The sequence below is a fragment of the Eleginops maclovinus genome, chromosome 7, assembly GCF_036324505.1.
Source record: "Eleginops maclovinus isolate JMC-PN-2008 ecotype Puerto Natales chromosome 7, JC_Emac_rtc_rv5, whole genome shotgun sequence".
Taxonomy (NCBI): domain Eukaryota; kingdom Metazoa; phylum Chordata; class Actinopteri; order Perciformes; family Eleginopidae; genus Eleginops; species Eleginops maclovinus.
In genome coordinates, this window is record NC_086355.1 from 2,811,495 (window position 1) to 2,829,349 (window position 17,855).

Below are 17,855 nucleotides of genomic sequence, written 5' to 3' on the forward strand. Positions count from 1 at the left end.
CCCAGAGACCTGGTTTGAAGTGTTGAGAATGAAGCTGGAGGGATGTTGTTGCATGGGTTCGTTTAATTCAGTTGTAGTTTTCAGAGAGACGGACGGACAGGAGCTGAGGGATGACTCCGACTGTTAGAGGAATTGTGATCCAGATGACAGGCCATGTATTTTGAATTCTGTGAAGCGGTCCGCAGGGTGATCAATCATAGATAGGACTGAAATATATACCAGATGTGAAGAACTGCAGGTGGAAACACACACACACACACACACACACACACACACACACACACACACACACACACACACACACACACACACACACACACACACACACACACACTTTCCAACTGTCTATGGATCTAATTTCCTCGCTAAAATGTACATTTTATTCTAGAAAAGTCTTCAAATCCCATTTATGATGTAAAAAAACAGACCATGAGCTTCATTTTTTCAAAGCTGATTCCCCAGAACAGCTGGGCACTTTATCTTTACTCAACATTACTCACACAGCTGTAAGTAGAGCGTTTGTCTCGGGTAATATGAGGCAGATATATATACATTTGGTGTTGCAGTGAGGATTTCAAGCTACATTAATTTAGCGTTCCTACAGAAATACATCAGACTTTAGACACTCAGACAATATGTGCTGGTTGAAATAATTGGTTGTTGTTGTTTGGTGTTTTCATGGTGTACGTTGAGTATAGTCCTCCTTATTGTTGAAGGGTCGTCTGTTCCAGCTCATTAGGGTCGCCTTAATTGACTGTGTGTGTGTGTGTGTGTGTGTGTGTGAGGCTTTTTCTGTGTGGATGGAAAAATATCTTCAGCTTTAAGGTATGAGAGTTTATTTCACTTGATTAAAAACAAAAACATGGATTTCTTTGTGGTTTCCAGTGGAAAATGAGTTGCAATCAAGTAACTTTTATGTGGGAAAAAGAGCAACGAAGCACATTTACTGAAGTACAATTTTTAGGAACTTTTTCTGAGTTTGTTCAGTCTTATAATCATTTAATAATCATTTCATTTGAGTAAACAAAACTCAAAGTGCATCAGAGTTAAATGGTACTTTATACTACTCTTTGGAAGCCAATATTGTTATGTTTTTGGTCATTAATTTAAGTTTAAATGACATTACATATGGTTTGTCTTCCATCTGTAAAATAAACAAATTAGTAGACATTAAGTATTCTTAAAACCTAAAATAATCCAAAAACATTTTATTTATTTATCATTTTATCGTATATTTTTGCATTTGAATTCTAAAACTTTATCAATGAATTATTCAGAATTGTGAGTTTGGTCCATTAGTCATTTTCAGCAGTTTTTATTACATTTATAACCATTTGGACTGAATTTATCGACACATTTTGACAGAAAGAAAATATATGCATTGCTAGATATCCACTGTATTCAGTTGAGCCTGCAGGGAGATCAGTCCTGAGAAGTTTAATTAGATTATTATGTTAATTCCCATTGGAAGTGTTCTGCCGGGTCGTCTCATTACTGTAATTTCCTCTCTGTGGTCGCATAATGGATGTAGCAAAATATTATGCAGACTTTTTAAAACTGATGAATTCTGCATGAGCCTCGTCTTTTCGAATCCCCTGCACCTCCAGATATTGAACAATAGCCAGCCCTGGCCTTCTAAAGATTCCCATCTCTTTTTCAAGTTCATTTTTAAAGGGGGGGTTTTCCTTCTGGCTTCTTATGCATTCTCATGGCGAGGTGTTTATGAATTTACCTCCTTGTCCATTTTAATATCCATGAGAGAGGCCGGTCTTGGTTCGTTGAGCTCTGTAAGAACCCTCTCGACTCTGTTGTCCTGTTTCTGAAAATCCCCAAACTCTCTGAACCATGTGACTCCCAAACATGAATGGAGCCTCCGGCCAGTGGAGCTGCGCTTGTTGCTCTTTTTCGATTTCATCTGCTGTGTGTCATTTAGCGCCGTGCATCGGGCAGAATACAAAGCAGCAGAGAGGTATTGTGGAGCAAAAGAGCCTCAAAGGTTCTGTAGAGGAGGAGGAGGAGGAGGAGGAGGAGGAAGATGTTAGAGCCTCCTGCATGGGGGGAATTATTCAGCTCAGAGAAATAATTGCCACGTCTCTTTATTCCCCCTCTCTGCTAAACTTTGCATTCTCGTCAGATGTGAAAATGCCTTTGCAGAGTAACTTTTTTCCACCCCCTGTTAAGACTGTGGAGGTGTTTAAGAAACAAACAGCCTCTCTTTGTAGAGCTATGTCGCTCCTGAGAGAATGAAAAGCCTTTCTTCCTCTGCTGGTTTGTAGAGAAAGTCTTGTATCGTGAGTGAGAAGCAACACTGAAGGAGTAATTGAACAGAAGCACAGTTACTCTTCCGGGTACTACTTTGTTCATCAGGAATCATACGGCAACTCTAAGTGCTCACCCGCCTGCAGCTCATACTTCTGCATCATAAAGAGGAAGTGGTACTTTAGATCACATACATCTTCACAGGTATCTCCAATAGGCTTCATGCAATCTGCAATGACCTGATGATTGGCCACGTTACGTTGGCTCGAGTTGAAGCTGAATGTCGATCAATCGGAGAGGGCATGGGTTTGATGCCCAGACACTGCATGCGTCATGTGAATGAATTGAAACCTCATGCACGTTTCTGCCCTTTGGGTTCAAAATCGGTCAGCTAAATGACTCGTAATGTAATATAAAGTTTCCCCATGTGGCTTTCTTTGTATTCCTTTCTTTCTAAATGTTATTCCTCTTGGTATCAGCTGAATTTCCTCCACTCATTTACCTCTCCCGACAAACCAAGCTAGTGGTGTTCTAACTTTCTAAACGTACAGTCCATGCATTACAAATGTTGAACTGCAAAGCTGCTATTTAAAACCACACACTGCTCCAGCACTTCTTTAAGGATCCTTCCTCCTGCATTACGAGCCCCTCTCAGTGTAAAGCAGCTCTGGTGACGGACGATCTCTCTCTTTACACAAAGCTTATCTTTGTATCTCGAGGTGTGACGCCGGTCTCCTCACAGCCCGACCCTCATTCATTATAACGCTGCGTTGACCTCAATTAAGAGCGATTTAGGCCATAAGACGCCTGTCGGCCCGCGTCTCTGTCTTCATCTTCATCTGCAGCTGCGATGTGCTGACGCTGGCAGCCGCGGTAATAGGCCGTTAATATGATGAACTGTCCGGAGCTAACGTCCTCTGATCACCATCATACAGCCGCTATATGAGCCGGTGAGCAATGGCATCATCACGTAGGGTTGATGGAGGACTGTTATGGTGGGTCTTATAGCATGTTTTTAATTCTATCTGCATAACATCTTATGTAAACACTTCACATACTGTATGTTCATTTTCTAACTTCTTTTTCGACTCATTACAGCAACAGGTGTCTTTCGACTCACTGGAATAAATAGTTTGGAAGATATTTAGAGTAAAAGTTAGACGTCATGCTCACTTTTAGGGTGCAGAATATATCAAAGTCTGCTTTTGTGAAGCTAACAAAGCTGTTTATTAATAACGTTCGCCAAGGAGTTACGTGTTTGAGGGTTAGGGTTAGTCGGCTTGTTGGTCTGTGAGCGGGATTAGGGAAAATCTACTGGCCCGATTTGAATGTAACTCTGTGGAGAAGTGAAGCATGAGCGCAGGAAGGACACCTTACATTTTGGAGCAGATTGGAATCATTTTGTTTGAAAATGACCTTTCAAGCCCCCTAAATTAGAGCAGTAATACACAATATATCGTCCTTGCAGCGTCCATGTTGATCCACACCATGACTATAAACTCATAAAGACACAGAAGTTGGAATAATTCGGACCATTGTGGAGCCTGTAAGCATCATTAGTGTTCAAAATGACAGCATCGTTAGCACCAATTTGCTAAAATGTGGTCAAATGGAGGAAAAACCAAAGGAAAATCCATAAGAAAATAAGCAATTAGTAAAATGAAGTCTATTGAGTCTACTAACTCTATCAGTCCAGCTCTGATTAATCAGCCATTAATAAAGCAGCTCAGAGTGCTTCAGCAATCAGTGTACACCCTAATCAATAGAGTAAAAACAGAACTTATATATCTGCCCTTTAAGAGTGATCTTTATAATCTAATACTGTAATCAACTTTAGAGCGAGGAGGGAAACTGAGTGGCCTCCAGAAATCAGAGAAAAGTGGCTCTCTTTTATCTCATTTGCTCTCATTTTGTCCCTTCATCTCAGTCTGCTCACAAACCTCAGCTGTTGCCTCAGAACTCCAACCCTTAAAGATCAGACGGGAGCAATTCCAGCGCCCCTCCAATTTTATCACATCACCTGATTGAGTTTCCCAAATTACCCAGCGCGCCATCACAGGCTGTGTCTCCAACTTTTTGTTACGAGTGTTTTTGCACGTGAGAAAGCGAGACGGAGAAGATAAACACGACTCCATAAACCCCGCGTCCTCACGGGGGCTCCTGCTGTCCGGCTCCATCTCTGCTGATTAATGAGGCTCCTCCACCTCCCCCTCTTCTACCTCCGTTCATCCATTTCTTTCATCTTCACACCTCTCACCCTTCATTCTCTCAAGCAGTGAAGGATCAAGCACAAAGGGTTTCTGCCAAACCTCTTCATTTACAATCAGACCGCCGATCTCTCCGTGCATTGATCACGAGAAGTCTTTATGCCTCGGTCGGCTAATTGATATTGGAATTGAGGTGGAGCTGACGTGAGTTGACACACATCGGGTGCAAACACTCATTCATGGCAATATCGGGCATGGGAGTTGTGCAACAGGGCGTCAGGGTCGGTACGTTCTCTGTGTCTTTTGTATTATTTATTGTTAGGGAATATTTAGCTTAGGTGTTAAACCTTTGACACAGCTCATCATGTTCTCCTTCCTCTTTCTGTTTTCCCATGGCACAGTTCTTTGGCTTTGGGGTGTTGTTATTTCCCTTAAGGAGGGGCAGCTTGGGCGCGCTGTTGAGGCCAGTTTCTGACCGAGCACAAGCTGACATGAGATAGTTTATTGATCAGGGACATCTAGAAGCCCTTCTTATCTGGGACGTAGCTTCCCTGGCGTACTTTCTTTTCCACGGACGACAGCTCTAGTTAGATTCAGGGTCCATATTTGTTTAGTACGCTGATGAGGAATGTTGATTATACACTCTGAACTGGTTAAAACCTCGGGCTACGGAAGACATCTTCGGGCAACCGCTCTGTCACCTCGTGGCTGCAGCAACTGTCGTGTCAATTCTCCGGCCGTTAACTCCATAATAAACCTTCAGTGTCCAGCCCGTGTTCTCATTCTGTTTCAACTCCATCGCTCCAGAAGTTTCCATCACATTTATATTTATGATTTGCTATCTTTTGCAGAACTAAGGCATACATTGTGGCTGCAGAGCCCCCGCTACTTCCTGATTTCTCTAAATCTAGTCCGCCTTGTTATCAGGGCCCCGGCAGCTGCCTGCTGTCACCGCACCGCCCGTCGTGGCTGAGAGGTTTCCACCGTGCACCGTAGACTCTGCTTAACGCCTCTGTCAGGACACCTGAGACACGGCACAGCGAGAGAGCCACTTAATGCAAGTGAAAGAAGCAGCAGAAGAAAGACTATTGATTGGGGTGTTTTTTTTTGTCCGGGGGAAACGCACACAGGCCGAACAAGAACAGCTTATTCGTCCGAGTGCTGATAAGTTAAGATGCCAGCGGTTCGGTGCAGCTGCAGGCTCCCCATCTGCCTCCACACTCAGCATTACTGCAGACAGCTTGAGGAGCTCTTCGGTGTCTAATGGAGCCTGAACAAAGCTGAGGAAATAGAACAGCTCATTCTGCACCATGTTTTGGTTCAAGTGTAGGTCAATGATAACGGGGAACACGACCGGCATCATTGAATTATTCAGAATGGCGGTGACAGACGGCTGTGCTTATTTACTACACCGTGTGTCCGGGATTGATTACCCATCAGCCCTTTGTGATGCTCATAAATTATTCAATGTCTCTTCATAGTAGCTCTCGTTGGGTTTTCTGGATGTACGTAGACGGCTCATTTTTCACATGTTTTCAGGTCAGTCCCTTTGGACGGAGGCAGGTTTAAAAGTAATTCTACATGCATTACCCACAATTTCTCCCGCTGTGAGTCTGAATATACCTGTATCCACCCTCTGTCTGCAACAGATGAAGCACCTGTCTCTTTAAGGCCCCTTCAGGGGACATATTCTCCTCATTTTCAGGTTCATATTAGTATTTTCTGACGTGTCTCCACGCTTTAATGTTCAGAAAGCTCTTTATTTTTCTCATACTGCCTGTGCTGCAGCACCTCTTTTCACCCTCTGTCTGAAACCAGAGCCCAGTCTGCTCTGATTGGTTAGCTGGCCGGCTCTGTTGTGATTGGGCAACCACTTAGAGATGTCCCGCCCCTTAGCCTATCACTCAGAATGTGTTGGAGTGCTAGCCAGTAGAAGTGTGAGTGTTGAATAGTGATGACACCATGTTCTGGAAGGGGTCCAATGGAGGGAACACAGGATTTTAGCCTTTGCAGACCATTTACATGCACTAAAACCTATATAACACGCACAGGAGAGGGAAAGCTCCTTCTTAAGCCTATATTTTTAAGCTGCTTGTGAATGATTTAATGTTTTTGAGCAGGATACCTACCTGGCTCTACGATGAATCGCAGAAGAGATACAAACCGAAACATCTGACCCGACATTCCTCTCTCTCTCTCCTGCAGATCTGTCCTGGTTGAACTGGTGTCTCACCGGCTCCTGTCTCTTCAGCCTCGTCCTCATCCTCTTCTTCAGGGAGTCGTACGACCGCCTCTACCTGGACGTCTTTGTCTCTGTTTGACACCGCTGAGGACAACAACAACAACAACAACAACTAAAACAACAACAACAACAAACACTTGAGGACTAAATTACTAATCTTGCACAAAAGAAGAGGAGAAAAAAGGGAGGCGAAGGGGAAGTGGAGACACCCCCCCCACTGTTATTTTAGATTTGAGTATGTATGTATATAATGCTAACACTGCTGATGGATTGTTTACTCTTTAGACGTCTTGATGCCATATGACTGTTTAACACATCACCTGTTTTTATTTACCTGTCTGTGTTTGTGTGTAAACAAACGTTTGTGAACGGTTTAATTTTCTTAACCAGGCGCGGCATGACGGACTGTTAGAGGTCGTTGTTTACAGATTATGTCGTATTTCTAGAGCCACTTGACGCTGAGTCCAGATCAGCATCGAGCGTCGACCCCTAACGAGGAAGTAATGCTTCGTCAGCCAATCAGCAGGCCTGGATTTGTGCTGAGTCGGGGCTAAACGGGGCGACCTCCTGCTAGTTTAGTGCTACTGGGGGACCTGTGATACTGTCATAGAGAGGCGGGTACTTGTGGAATTTTTTACGGCCCTCTCTAGATGAACATTATGCAAAATTGATTCACCAAATTGACGACTGGATGGCGGCCAGGAAGCAGCAAAAGGAGAAGTCACACCTTCACACTTCTGAAGTTGTTCAGCCTATTTATGGATAATCATGTGTCAATGTTTTGTGGAGATTTGCCTTTTAATCTAACTCTATCATTTTTACAGTCTTTTGAAACATTTTACTCCGTAGCTTGCCAGTATTTATTGGAAATGTCTCAACACTAAAACACGGTCGCTGAAACGACTTCAGCCTGAGGGAGATCACTTTATTAAACCGGCGTCGGGAGGATTACGTGGTTATTGCCAAGCTGCTCCTCCTCCAAAGCACCAGCAGGAGTCTCCGCTGAGAGACAACTCAACCTGAAGGGGGGAAAAAAGGAAGTTGCTTGTTGCTCGGATGAATCGACTGACAAAACTGGAGATGTGACAAAAAACCACTTCCAGATCTGGAGGGACAAAACCACAAAGAAACACATGAAGGCGAATGAAAAACATCTGTCCCGTGCAGACTCAGCCGTCTCCAACACGTCCGTGGTCTGTCTCTGTCTCGTTCAGCAGCTAAAGGAAGTGTTTGTGTCCCTCTGGGGGTCAGAGGAGGCTCCGTGACGTCTCTCCTGGTGCTTGTTTTTTGTATTTCTTACTCTCCTTGTACAGAAAAAGGTTGTCTTTTTTTTACCTTTTTTGACGTGTTGCCTTAATTGCCCAGTGCTGTGCGTTCAGCCCCCCCCCCCCCACACACACACTGTGACTCTTTTATCTGTATCTGTATATATTGTTAAAGGTCATGTTCCTGTGTCCTGCAGCACACACTCTGCAGTCTCCCGGACTCTCTGGGTTATACATTGTTCTGTGAAAAAGCAAAATGAACAAATGTGACTGTTGAATATTTCCAGCACCTTAATAAATAAACATTTTAAGATGCTGTCGTCCTCCTGGTTTCTAAAGGTTCAAGATGACTTAAGATTTAACTTGTCTTTTTTTTTAGCTATTCCTGCACTTTGTACATGTCAATTAGAGCCTTTTATTTCCCTTTCATTACAGGGAATGAACTCTAGTCTTTGCTCACAGGTGGTTGTTTCATGCAGTGTGCATGGGGGTGTCGTAAACACTCCATCGTGCTAAATACAGAGTTAACAAGGTGTCACTGCACATTATAAGCCCGCCTTGCTTGCAGCATGTCCCATAATGCAACACGTATCATCTCTCCGGTAAACTTCTCAGCTCTTCTGGAGACACAGAAGACGTCATAGAGCAGATTCTACAAGATGAGTAAAACTGTATCATTATTTTGGCACCACGAACAACACCAAATGCTTGTTGGATACTCTCTTAATATATATCTCCCCGTGATCGTTTAAATATATGTTTTAGGTGAATAATAAGGCAATTAGGACATTTCAACACAAGGGAATAAATCAACAAGCATTAGGATACACTGCAGCAGAAACACATCATTTAGAAGCAGTCATTAAACAGAAAACAAGCGCAATAAGAAAGGTTTGAAATACAAGAACAAAAGGGACAATGCAGTCAGATAGTTATTTGATTTAATCTAAAGCAGAGGCAAAAAGAAAAGTCTGTCCAGCAGTGGCTCAGTCAGTAGGGGCTTGGACTGGGAACCGTACGGTTCAAGTCCCCGAACAGACTTGAAAATATGGAAAGCTGGACTGCTACTTGGAGAGGTCCCAGTTCACCTCCTAGGCCCTGCTGTGGTGCCCTTGAGCAAGGCACTGGACACCTCCAAACCCCCCCGGGCGCTGCACAATAGCTGCCCACTGCTCCTAGTACTAGGATGGGTTAAATGCAGAGGACAAATTTCACTGTGTGTGCTCTGCTGTGTGCATGTATGTGACAATAAAGAGGGTTTCATCCTCCCATTCTTCTTCTTCTTAAGTCTCAGCCTGGATTGAAAAGGAGTAGGAGTTGCAGCGGACCTTTGGTAGTTTGTTCCAGATGTTTGGAGCATCATACCTGAACGCTGCTTCTCCAGGTTTAGTTCTGACTCTGGGGACAGAAAGCAAACCCCTCCCAGAAGACCTGAGAGTTCTGGGTGGGATTATGAGTTCATAAATGATTCATTCTAGGTATAATCGTGATAGCTAAATCAGTCGAAATAATCACAATCATTTGTGAATTATTCCTCATCATTCAGCCGTGTTTCCATCCTCGCTGCTGAGCTGCACCATGCATGCTAACGATAGCACCGCCTGCTTTGTTTTCTACTTCCAAAACTAATGATGTGTTTACCTCAGACGCTGCCCCTCCCTCCTGCCCTGCAGATTGCCCCCTGTCCTCTCCATCCCCATCACCTCACCTTCCATCCGAGCTTCCCCCCCACCCCTCATCCACACTTTATTCTGCCTTCCAGCGGGATGCCCTGCCCCGGATAACTCTGCTGCCTGCTCAGACTCTCTCCTGATCTTTGACTGCAGGTAAACGTGAGGTTTTGAGTCCCGCATCTTCAAAGCTGGTTCCCTGCTGAGTCGTTACAGCTGCAGTGCATTTGGGTCCATATTTTGATGTAGTTTGGGAAAGATGTGTATCTGTGTCTCCCTTCATAGGGATTCCTATACCATTACAGGCGGTCGAATCAAACGCACCTTTACCTATATTCAAATTTCTCTAGGTTTGAAAACTGTTGGAATATTTGGGATGAATAAAACTCACAAACCAATAAATATACAACATAGATCCAGTCATTTTGGGATATGTTGAGATGTTGCATATCCAGAGGTAGGACAAGTACTCAGGTCTTGTACTTGAGTAAAAATAGAAGTACTCAGGTCTTGTACTTGAGTAAAGTAGAAGTACTCAGGTCTTGTACTTGAGTAAAAGTAGAAGTACTCAGGTCTTGTACTTGAGTAAAGTAGAAGTACTCAGGTCTTGTACTTGAGTAAAGTAGAAGTACTCAGGTCTTGTACTTGAGTAAAGTAGAAGTACTCAGGTCTTGTACTTGAGTAAAGTAGAAGTACTCAGGTCTTGTACTTGAGTAAAGTAGAAGTACTCAGGTCTTGTACTTGAGTAAAAGTAGAAGTACTCAGGTCTTGTACTTGAGTAAAAATAGAAGTACTCAGATCTTGTACTTGAGTAAAAGTAGAAGTACTCAGATCTTGTACTCGAGTAAAGTAGAAGTACTCAGATCTTGTACTTGAGTAAAGTAGAAGTACTCAGATCTTGTCCTTGAGTAAAGTAGAAGTACTCAGGTCTTGTACTTGAGTAAAGTAGAAGTACTCAGATCTTCTACTTGAGTAAAGTAGAAGTACTCAGATCTTGTACTTGAGTAAAAGTAGAAGTACTCAGATCTTGTACTTGAGTAAAGTAGAAGTACTCAGATCTTGTACTTGAGTAAAGTAGAAGTACTCAGATCTTGTACTTGAGTAAAGTAGAAGTACTCAGATCTTGTACTTGAGTAAAGTAGAAGTACTCAGGTCTTGTACTTGAGTAAAGTAGAAGTACTCAGATCTTGTACTTGAGTAAAAGTAGAAGTACTCAGATCTTGTACTTGAGTAAAGTAGAAGTACTCAGATCTTGTACTTGAGTAAAGTAGAAGTACTCAGATCTTGTACTTGAGTAAAGTAGAAGTACTCAGGTCTTGTACTTGAGTAAAGTAGAAGTACCAGAGTGTAGGAATACTCTGTCACAGTAAAAGTATTCTAAATGTTCCTCCAGTGAAAGTAGAAAGTACTCTCCTCTAAATGTACTTAAAGCAGTGACAGTAAAAGTAGTCATTGTCTGATTGGTCCATTTCAGAATAATATCTCTGATATGTTTTATAATGATTGATCATTAAAGTGTTCTCAGAGCTGGTAAAGGTGCAGCTAGTTTGAATGGCTTTGTATACTGCAGGGTAGCTGCTGGATTTACTGCAGGCGAACTACAGTCTGATTTAAGGGAGATTATATTTACCATCATTAATCCTAATCTGCCTAGCAACTAAAGGGGTTAAATACATGCAGTGGAGTAGAAGTACACAGTAGCATAACATGGAAATACTCAAGTTGTCTGTGTCATGAGAGACCAGTCTATGGATTTTAGACTAAATGAAATATTTCAGTCAATATACTGTATTTATATTTGGACGCCACTGTTCCTTTAAGCAGCAGATGCCATCACACCCTGGTGGGCCCTGAGATCCTCTGCTGTGTTGTTTTGGCAGCTCAGTAATGTTTTCGCACTTCTGCAGGAGTGGAGGAAGCTCTCAGAGGACACCTGCTTTCCCAGAAACCTCTTTGTATCCTGCTTCCCCTTTATGGATACAACCCCGGATGAGCATGCATGACCTGAAGGCATGACGTCGCTGTTTGCTGCGTGTACAGACATCCTCATCGTCCCCCTCCTGCTCTGGTGGCCCAGCTGCAGATGAGCTCATGTCTCTGGCGCTATTGAAGTCTCCAGTCTGCTTCCCATTAGCATCAGCGTCTCTCTGAACTGCGAGACACTGAGATTAATCTCACCTCGTCTACAAACGATTGTTCTGCTCATGATCCTTTGAACTGATGCCATTCGGACTCCTGACCCGGGCCGGGACTTCAGGACTGAAATGACTTTCGGATATAATGACTCTGGCCCCAATCTGGATGTTTTTAGGCCTCAAATTATTGCATAGCATGTGCAAAGCCCGGCCTGCAGGATGGGAACTGAACCCACTGTTGGTTTATGGGGGTCTGTTTAGTTTGAGAGGAGCTGTCACATGATTCTGTCACGATTCCTGCAGAGGGAAGGACCTCGCTTTGTTTTGGCTCCTCAGTTTGTTGACACAGTTTCAGCTTTTTCCTCCTCTCTTCCTGCATCTGTCCCCTGCGTCCCCTGTGCACTGCGATAAAACCAAACGTTATAAATGTAATGGATAAGATAATACTGGGGAAGGCGAACTCCTGCATATGAATGAACAATGTAAATAAGCAGAGTAAACAGTGTTCGGTTGGTAATAATGGATGCATTTAATCCCTTGTTTGTTTGTTGAGTTGCTTCAGCCAAACACTTTGGGGAACGTTTAATATCAAACTTTTAAAAATGAGACTTTGGGATGTTTTGCCCTTCAGGGTTTCAATTCATAAACACAAATATCTCATAAATCAACTTTCTATAATAAAATCTGTTGATTTATTTCATTATTTCTTAGAAAACGATTTGATTATTTTAGATGAAATATACTTTATTCTTCTGAAATTTAAGTAAAACTAATTAAAACCAACAGAATTAAATAAACAGCAAATATTTACATTTCAATAAAGCATCTGAAGAATACAAAACATAACAGAATCAGTCATACCTACTCTACAGACCCATCTACTAAAACATAAATATAGCAGCACCTCACCCTCTGTCTGAAACCAGAGCTGCTCTGATTGGTCAACCGCTTAGAGATGTCCCGCCCCTTAGCCTATCACCTACAATGTGTTGGAAAGCTAGCCAATAGAAGCACAAGTGTTACATAGTGATGTCAGCATGTTATGGAAGTAAACAAAGGAGTCCAATAGAGGCATTTCTTCTGGAGGGAACACTGGGATTTTAGCCTTTGCAGACCCTTTACATGCACTAAAACCTATATGACACACTATGGGAAAGGGACACAAAAGCATAATAGGGCCTCTTTAATCCAAGGATGAACCAATCAGATCTTGAAGTGTACCAAAACAAATCGTCACTCTCAGATATCAGAGACAGACAGAAGCTGCGGGAGGCTCTCGCCTACAGAGGAGTCATCCCAGTTTGATCTGAAGTGAGAATTACTACAACCAGAGGAGTCGTTCTGTCCCCACAGAGGGATGTTAGAAAGGAGGAGACACTTCTAATCTCGCACTGAGCCCTCATCCAAACCCTATGCAAATACCCTAAAGTTCCCCGGGACCACAGAGGTGCCTGGAGGTGTGTTTCTTGTCGGAGAGCGATACGGTAATGATGCATGCATTTCACTCACTGTTTATCGACTGCCTTTCAGCTGGAGTTCATCTCCGATCCCTGCCTCTGGTTTGTTGTGCGTGCTATCGCAGCTCTCTGGGGACGGGATGGAGCCTCACAGGGAAACAAAGGCTTTCTTTTACCCAGCAGCACGTTTGGTGTTTCAGCTTTTGTTGTCGCTGCCTGTCAGTGCTATAAAAGCAGCTGTCTGGCAGGAAACCGGTGTCGCTGTCACCGCTTCTGATGTTTTCATACCCTTTCTTTTGTCTCCTCCTTTCATACGCTGCTCCTAACATTTCCCTGGTGTGTTTCTGTTGAGTCACTACTTGTTTTTCCTTCCTCTTGTGGCTTTTTCTGTCGCACCTCAATGTCTCCTTGGGTGTCCCAGAAGTCCCTTAATTGACTTCTCGATGATTGTGAAAAATGAGCCATGCTCTCAAATGGCTCATTTAGCAGCCGTGCTATCACAGAGCCGGTTACTTTATCTCCAACATATTCAAAAGTGCTCGGTGCTTCAGATTAGAAGCGATGGGCTGCAAAAAAAATCCAACCTGCCCGCATTTGACAGCTGGCTGCTAATTTGCCAATTCATCACCGGTGAATTTGAGGTATTTTTCCTGCTCCTGTGGGAAAACACAACATATTAAAGGTGTAAATGCTCCAGCAGCATTCATAATAACCTGGAGACAGACTTATGGGAGGAAGACAAGACACACACACACTTAAGTGGTGGATGCAGTGGTTACAGAGCGGTTTGTTTACAGGTTTATGGGGCTGTGGCTGTTATTGTATGACAGCAGTGGACCATATAACAGTCCCATGTGCTCATTAATTACATTTTACCATGTATAAAATCACCAGACGATACACATTCACACTGCAAGCTAGGCAACAGATGTGAAGCTATCCTCACATGCATGCACAGGTAATTAGTGAGCATGGTTACCTGCAGTTATGAAGAAGAGTTCCTACACTTGTTTTGACTTCAGTTTGCCAATAAAATCTTCTTTCCTACAAATGTAAAGTAAAAACGCTTCTCATTTCAATGTGTTTAAAGTAATATTCCACTCCTTCACTGAACTGTTTATGTCCTGTTACTCTAAAGCTGGTTTCTTTTATTCTATTTTGAGATGTTTCTATTTGTATTTCTAATTATCTGCAATACCTTCTTTTGTTTGATGCTACTCGAAAATGTCCCAGTTTGGGATTTAATAATCTTACACTTAAAAAAGTTTGGGTTATTATTTCCTTTTCATGGAAATCTGAGACCAAAGATCACAAATAAAGGTGCAGGATTCTTGCTGTGCATCCTCATTGTTAATCGCACCTGATTAAGATTATACTGTAAGTCACATGGATCTATATATTTGATCTCATAAACCTAAACCACTCATCATGTTCAGGTAAAAAAATGTCCAATCATGTGACTCGGCTAAATACAGCTTAAAACATACAAACATTGAGACTCAGGGTTGAAGGAATTCAACCGTTTTTTAAGAACCTGCTCTCTAAAAGTACAGTACATGTGACCGTTACATCTAAATAGCCCACATACTTGCACATCATCCATTTTCTTTTTGCTTCCTGCTGAATAACCAAAAAGACTACAAATATAAACGGCTTGATTTGAACATTTATAAACAAGAAAACCTCGCCGTGTATTAACTCTTAAAGACCTGCCAATAGCAAGTGAGGGCACTTGATCTCCAAGTACTTTTCCTCAGTAATGAATTACCGCTTCAGGGATTAAAAGGTGACTTTAAAAAAGTTTGAAGGATCAATGATATTTTCAGTCTGCTTGGATAAAGAAAGGTTACTATGGATTTCAGCTTTTGGAAGAATTCATCAACAAGATCACAAACATATGCCTCGATTTTAGGAAGAGATGTATTGTTTAAAAAGGACAATAATGAGAACCAGAAGGGGCATTAAGTCATACTGTAGAAACCTCTTGAGGGTTTTCCGTCACGAAATGTCTGTAAAAACTCTTACAGCTCAAGGTCACCATCGCCTCGGTTAACTGGGAAGTTTTACATCTTCCAAACCTGCGGGAGACACGTTTTATATTCATTAGATTCTGGGAGGAGTTTTAAATTTAAGAGAAAGGAAAGTTACATTTAATTTTCAAAGGTCAACGCACATTAGAAAGGTCAAGGCTGTCTGAAATTGATGAGCCATGATGCTGCCGCTGATGAAGCACCTCTTTAGTATTCCTCCCACTCCCTGTGTCCAACTTCTTCTTCTGAGATCTTCTGAGGGGAGGGGAAAAAAAGGCTTCCACCTGCGGAGCCAGGTTCTGCTCGGCTCCTCAGCTCTAATGCAGCAGGACGTGGCCCTGACGGAAGCAGCATGTCCTCTGAGCAAGAGCAATTATGATAAGCATGCAAGCGGAAAGGCTGCAGCCAGGAGAGCAGCGTGACAGGCTTTGATCCGGCAGGCTGCCTATTCAAATCACCGCTCGCCTCCCCTGCAGACGCCGTCCCCCTCTAATGTAGATGGGCTTTTGAAAGGGAAGTCTGGGCCCTCAGCAGGCTCCTGTGGGCTCCTGTCATGATATGCAGCTGTTTCGCCACTTGAAACACCATTTGTTTCTCCGTGCCCTTCCTCCTCATCAAAGGTGAGTGAAGGTGCTTCTGTGAGGGCGGAGCGCTGAGTGAAGTCTCCCTGCCTCAGCGGCATGTGGACGCACATCGAAGCACCACAAAGGCTCCGAGGGAACACATAATTTAACTTTCTATCAGAACACAATCCAAAGGTTTGAGTTTAGAGAGCCAGACAGTCAACACAAGCTCAAATACAACATCTTAATTAGAGTTTACTGAAGAAATCACACTCCGTCTGACCCGTGTCTCACAGAGGGGAGGACTTCATTAACTGAGTCAGATGAGAGTCAAAGTACATAAAAGAACACATATCCTCCCTGCTGTACGAGCAGACATTTAATTAATGCTGTTTCCAAGTTAAATCACACAGGCAATTAATGAAAAGATCTTCAGTGAGTTTATGACATGTTGCACGGTAAATACAACCTATGATCAGCTGGGATTGACTATTGACTATTTTTCAAGTCAAGGTAGGAGATCCATAACTGATATGAGGAACCAATATACATTTGCATACCAAAACTGCAGGGGCAGGCAGATGAGACAAAAGGAAACTGGCAAACAGAATATGAAACAAACCGGGAAGACTTAGGAGACACGGGAGGTCAGCCGAGGGGAATCCAAACATGCAGACAAAACTGGAGACCAAACAAAGTGATCAACGATGAAAAGGAACACAAGGGAAGACTAAACACACACACACACACACACACACACACACACACACACACACACACACACACACACACACACACACACACACACACACACACACACACACACACACACACACACACACACACACTTCCAACAGTCTATGGATCTAATTTCCTCGCTAAAATGTACATTTTATTCTAGAAAAGTCTTCAAATCCCATTTATGATGTAAAAAAACAGACCATGAGCTTCATGTTTTCAAAGCTGATTCCCCAGAACAGCTGGGCACTTTATTTTTACTCAACATTACTCACACAGCTGTAAGTAGAGCGTTTGTCTCGAGTAATATGAGGCAGATATATATACATTTGGTGTTGCAGTGAGGATTTCAAGCTACATTAATTTGGCGTTCCTACAGAAATACATCAGACTTTAGACACTCAGACAATATGTGCTGGTTGAAATAATTGGTTGTTGTTGTTTGGTGTTTTCATGGTGTACGTTGAGTATAGTCCTCCTTATTGTTGAAGGGTCGTCTGTTCCAGCTCGTTAGGGTCGCCTTAATTGACTCTTCTCAAAACAATGAACAGTCAATCGTTCTTATTTGGTCGTTGATCGAACCCTGGCCTCGGGACAAACACTGAACTCAGGTTGACCTGGTGTGTGTGTGTGTGTGTGTGTATTGACACAGTTGTGTGTTCATGGTTACAGTTAAATGCACTTAATATCCTATTATTTAGCTGTCTGACATCACCATGCGGTCAAAAGGTGTTGCATCATTGAATTAAGGGAGATTTTCAGCAGTATATTTGAGTGCCGCTGTTCCAGTTTGCTACACACTTTGTACCAGCTTATATTCCTTATGAAACGGACAAGAACCAAAACTCTTTAAATGGTTGAATTTGTCGCTCTCCTGTCTCTGATGACCTTGGTTTGTACTTGTGTGGAGGCTGAGGTCAGAGTCTAGACAGCAAACAACAGTCTGTCAACAGAATAGCTGTACAATGAGAACGAGCTGAATGTGATTATCTGTCTCAGTGCTGCAGGACTACAATCGAACTAAAATCAAATGGCCGAGTCTTTGTGGTCGTTGTGAGAGATCTGGGGTTTTCCTCTGTGACCCAACAGGCCAGAATTGAAGGGTGTGTGAGAGTCCAGGCTGTGTTCCCGAGGTGCAGCCGGAGAGTGACGTCAGAGAGCTGCAGCGAGATGCCACAAGCCGCCTGAAATCACAGAGACACGTGTGGTTTGTTTGTGAGACACAGAGAGAGCTGTGAATATGTGTGTGGGTGAGGAATGCTCCAGGGAACAAGAGAAAATTGAAGTTC

The 17,855-nt window shown here is 42.9% G+C and overlaps 1 protein-coding gene across 1 annotated transcript in view; it reads left to right on the forward strand.

Moving 5' to 3' along the window:
* Window positions 1–8,283, forward strand: part of slc49a4 (solute carrier family 49 member 4) — a 48,373-nt gene extending 40,090 nt beyond the window's left edge. The window contains exon 9 of the mRNA XM_063887336.1: window positions 6,672–8,283. Coding sequence (XP_063743406.1) covers window positions 6,672–6,787 — 116 coding nt within the window. The 3' untranslated portion in view covers window positions 6,788–8,283. The remainder of the gene's footprint in view (window positions 1–6,671) is intronic.
* Window positions 8,284–17,855: the final 9,572 nt, after the last annotated feature.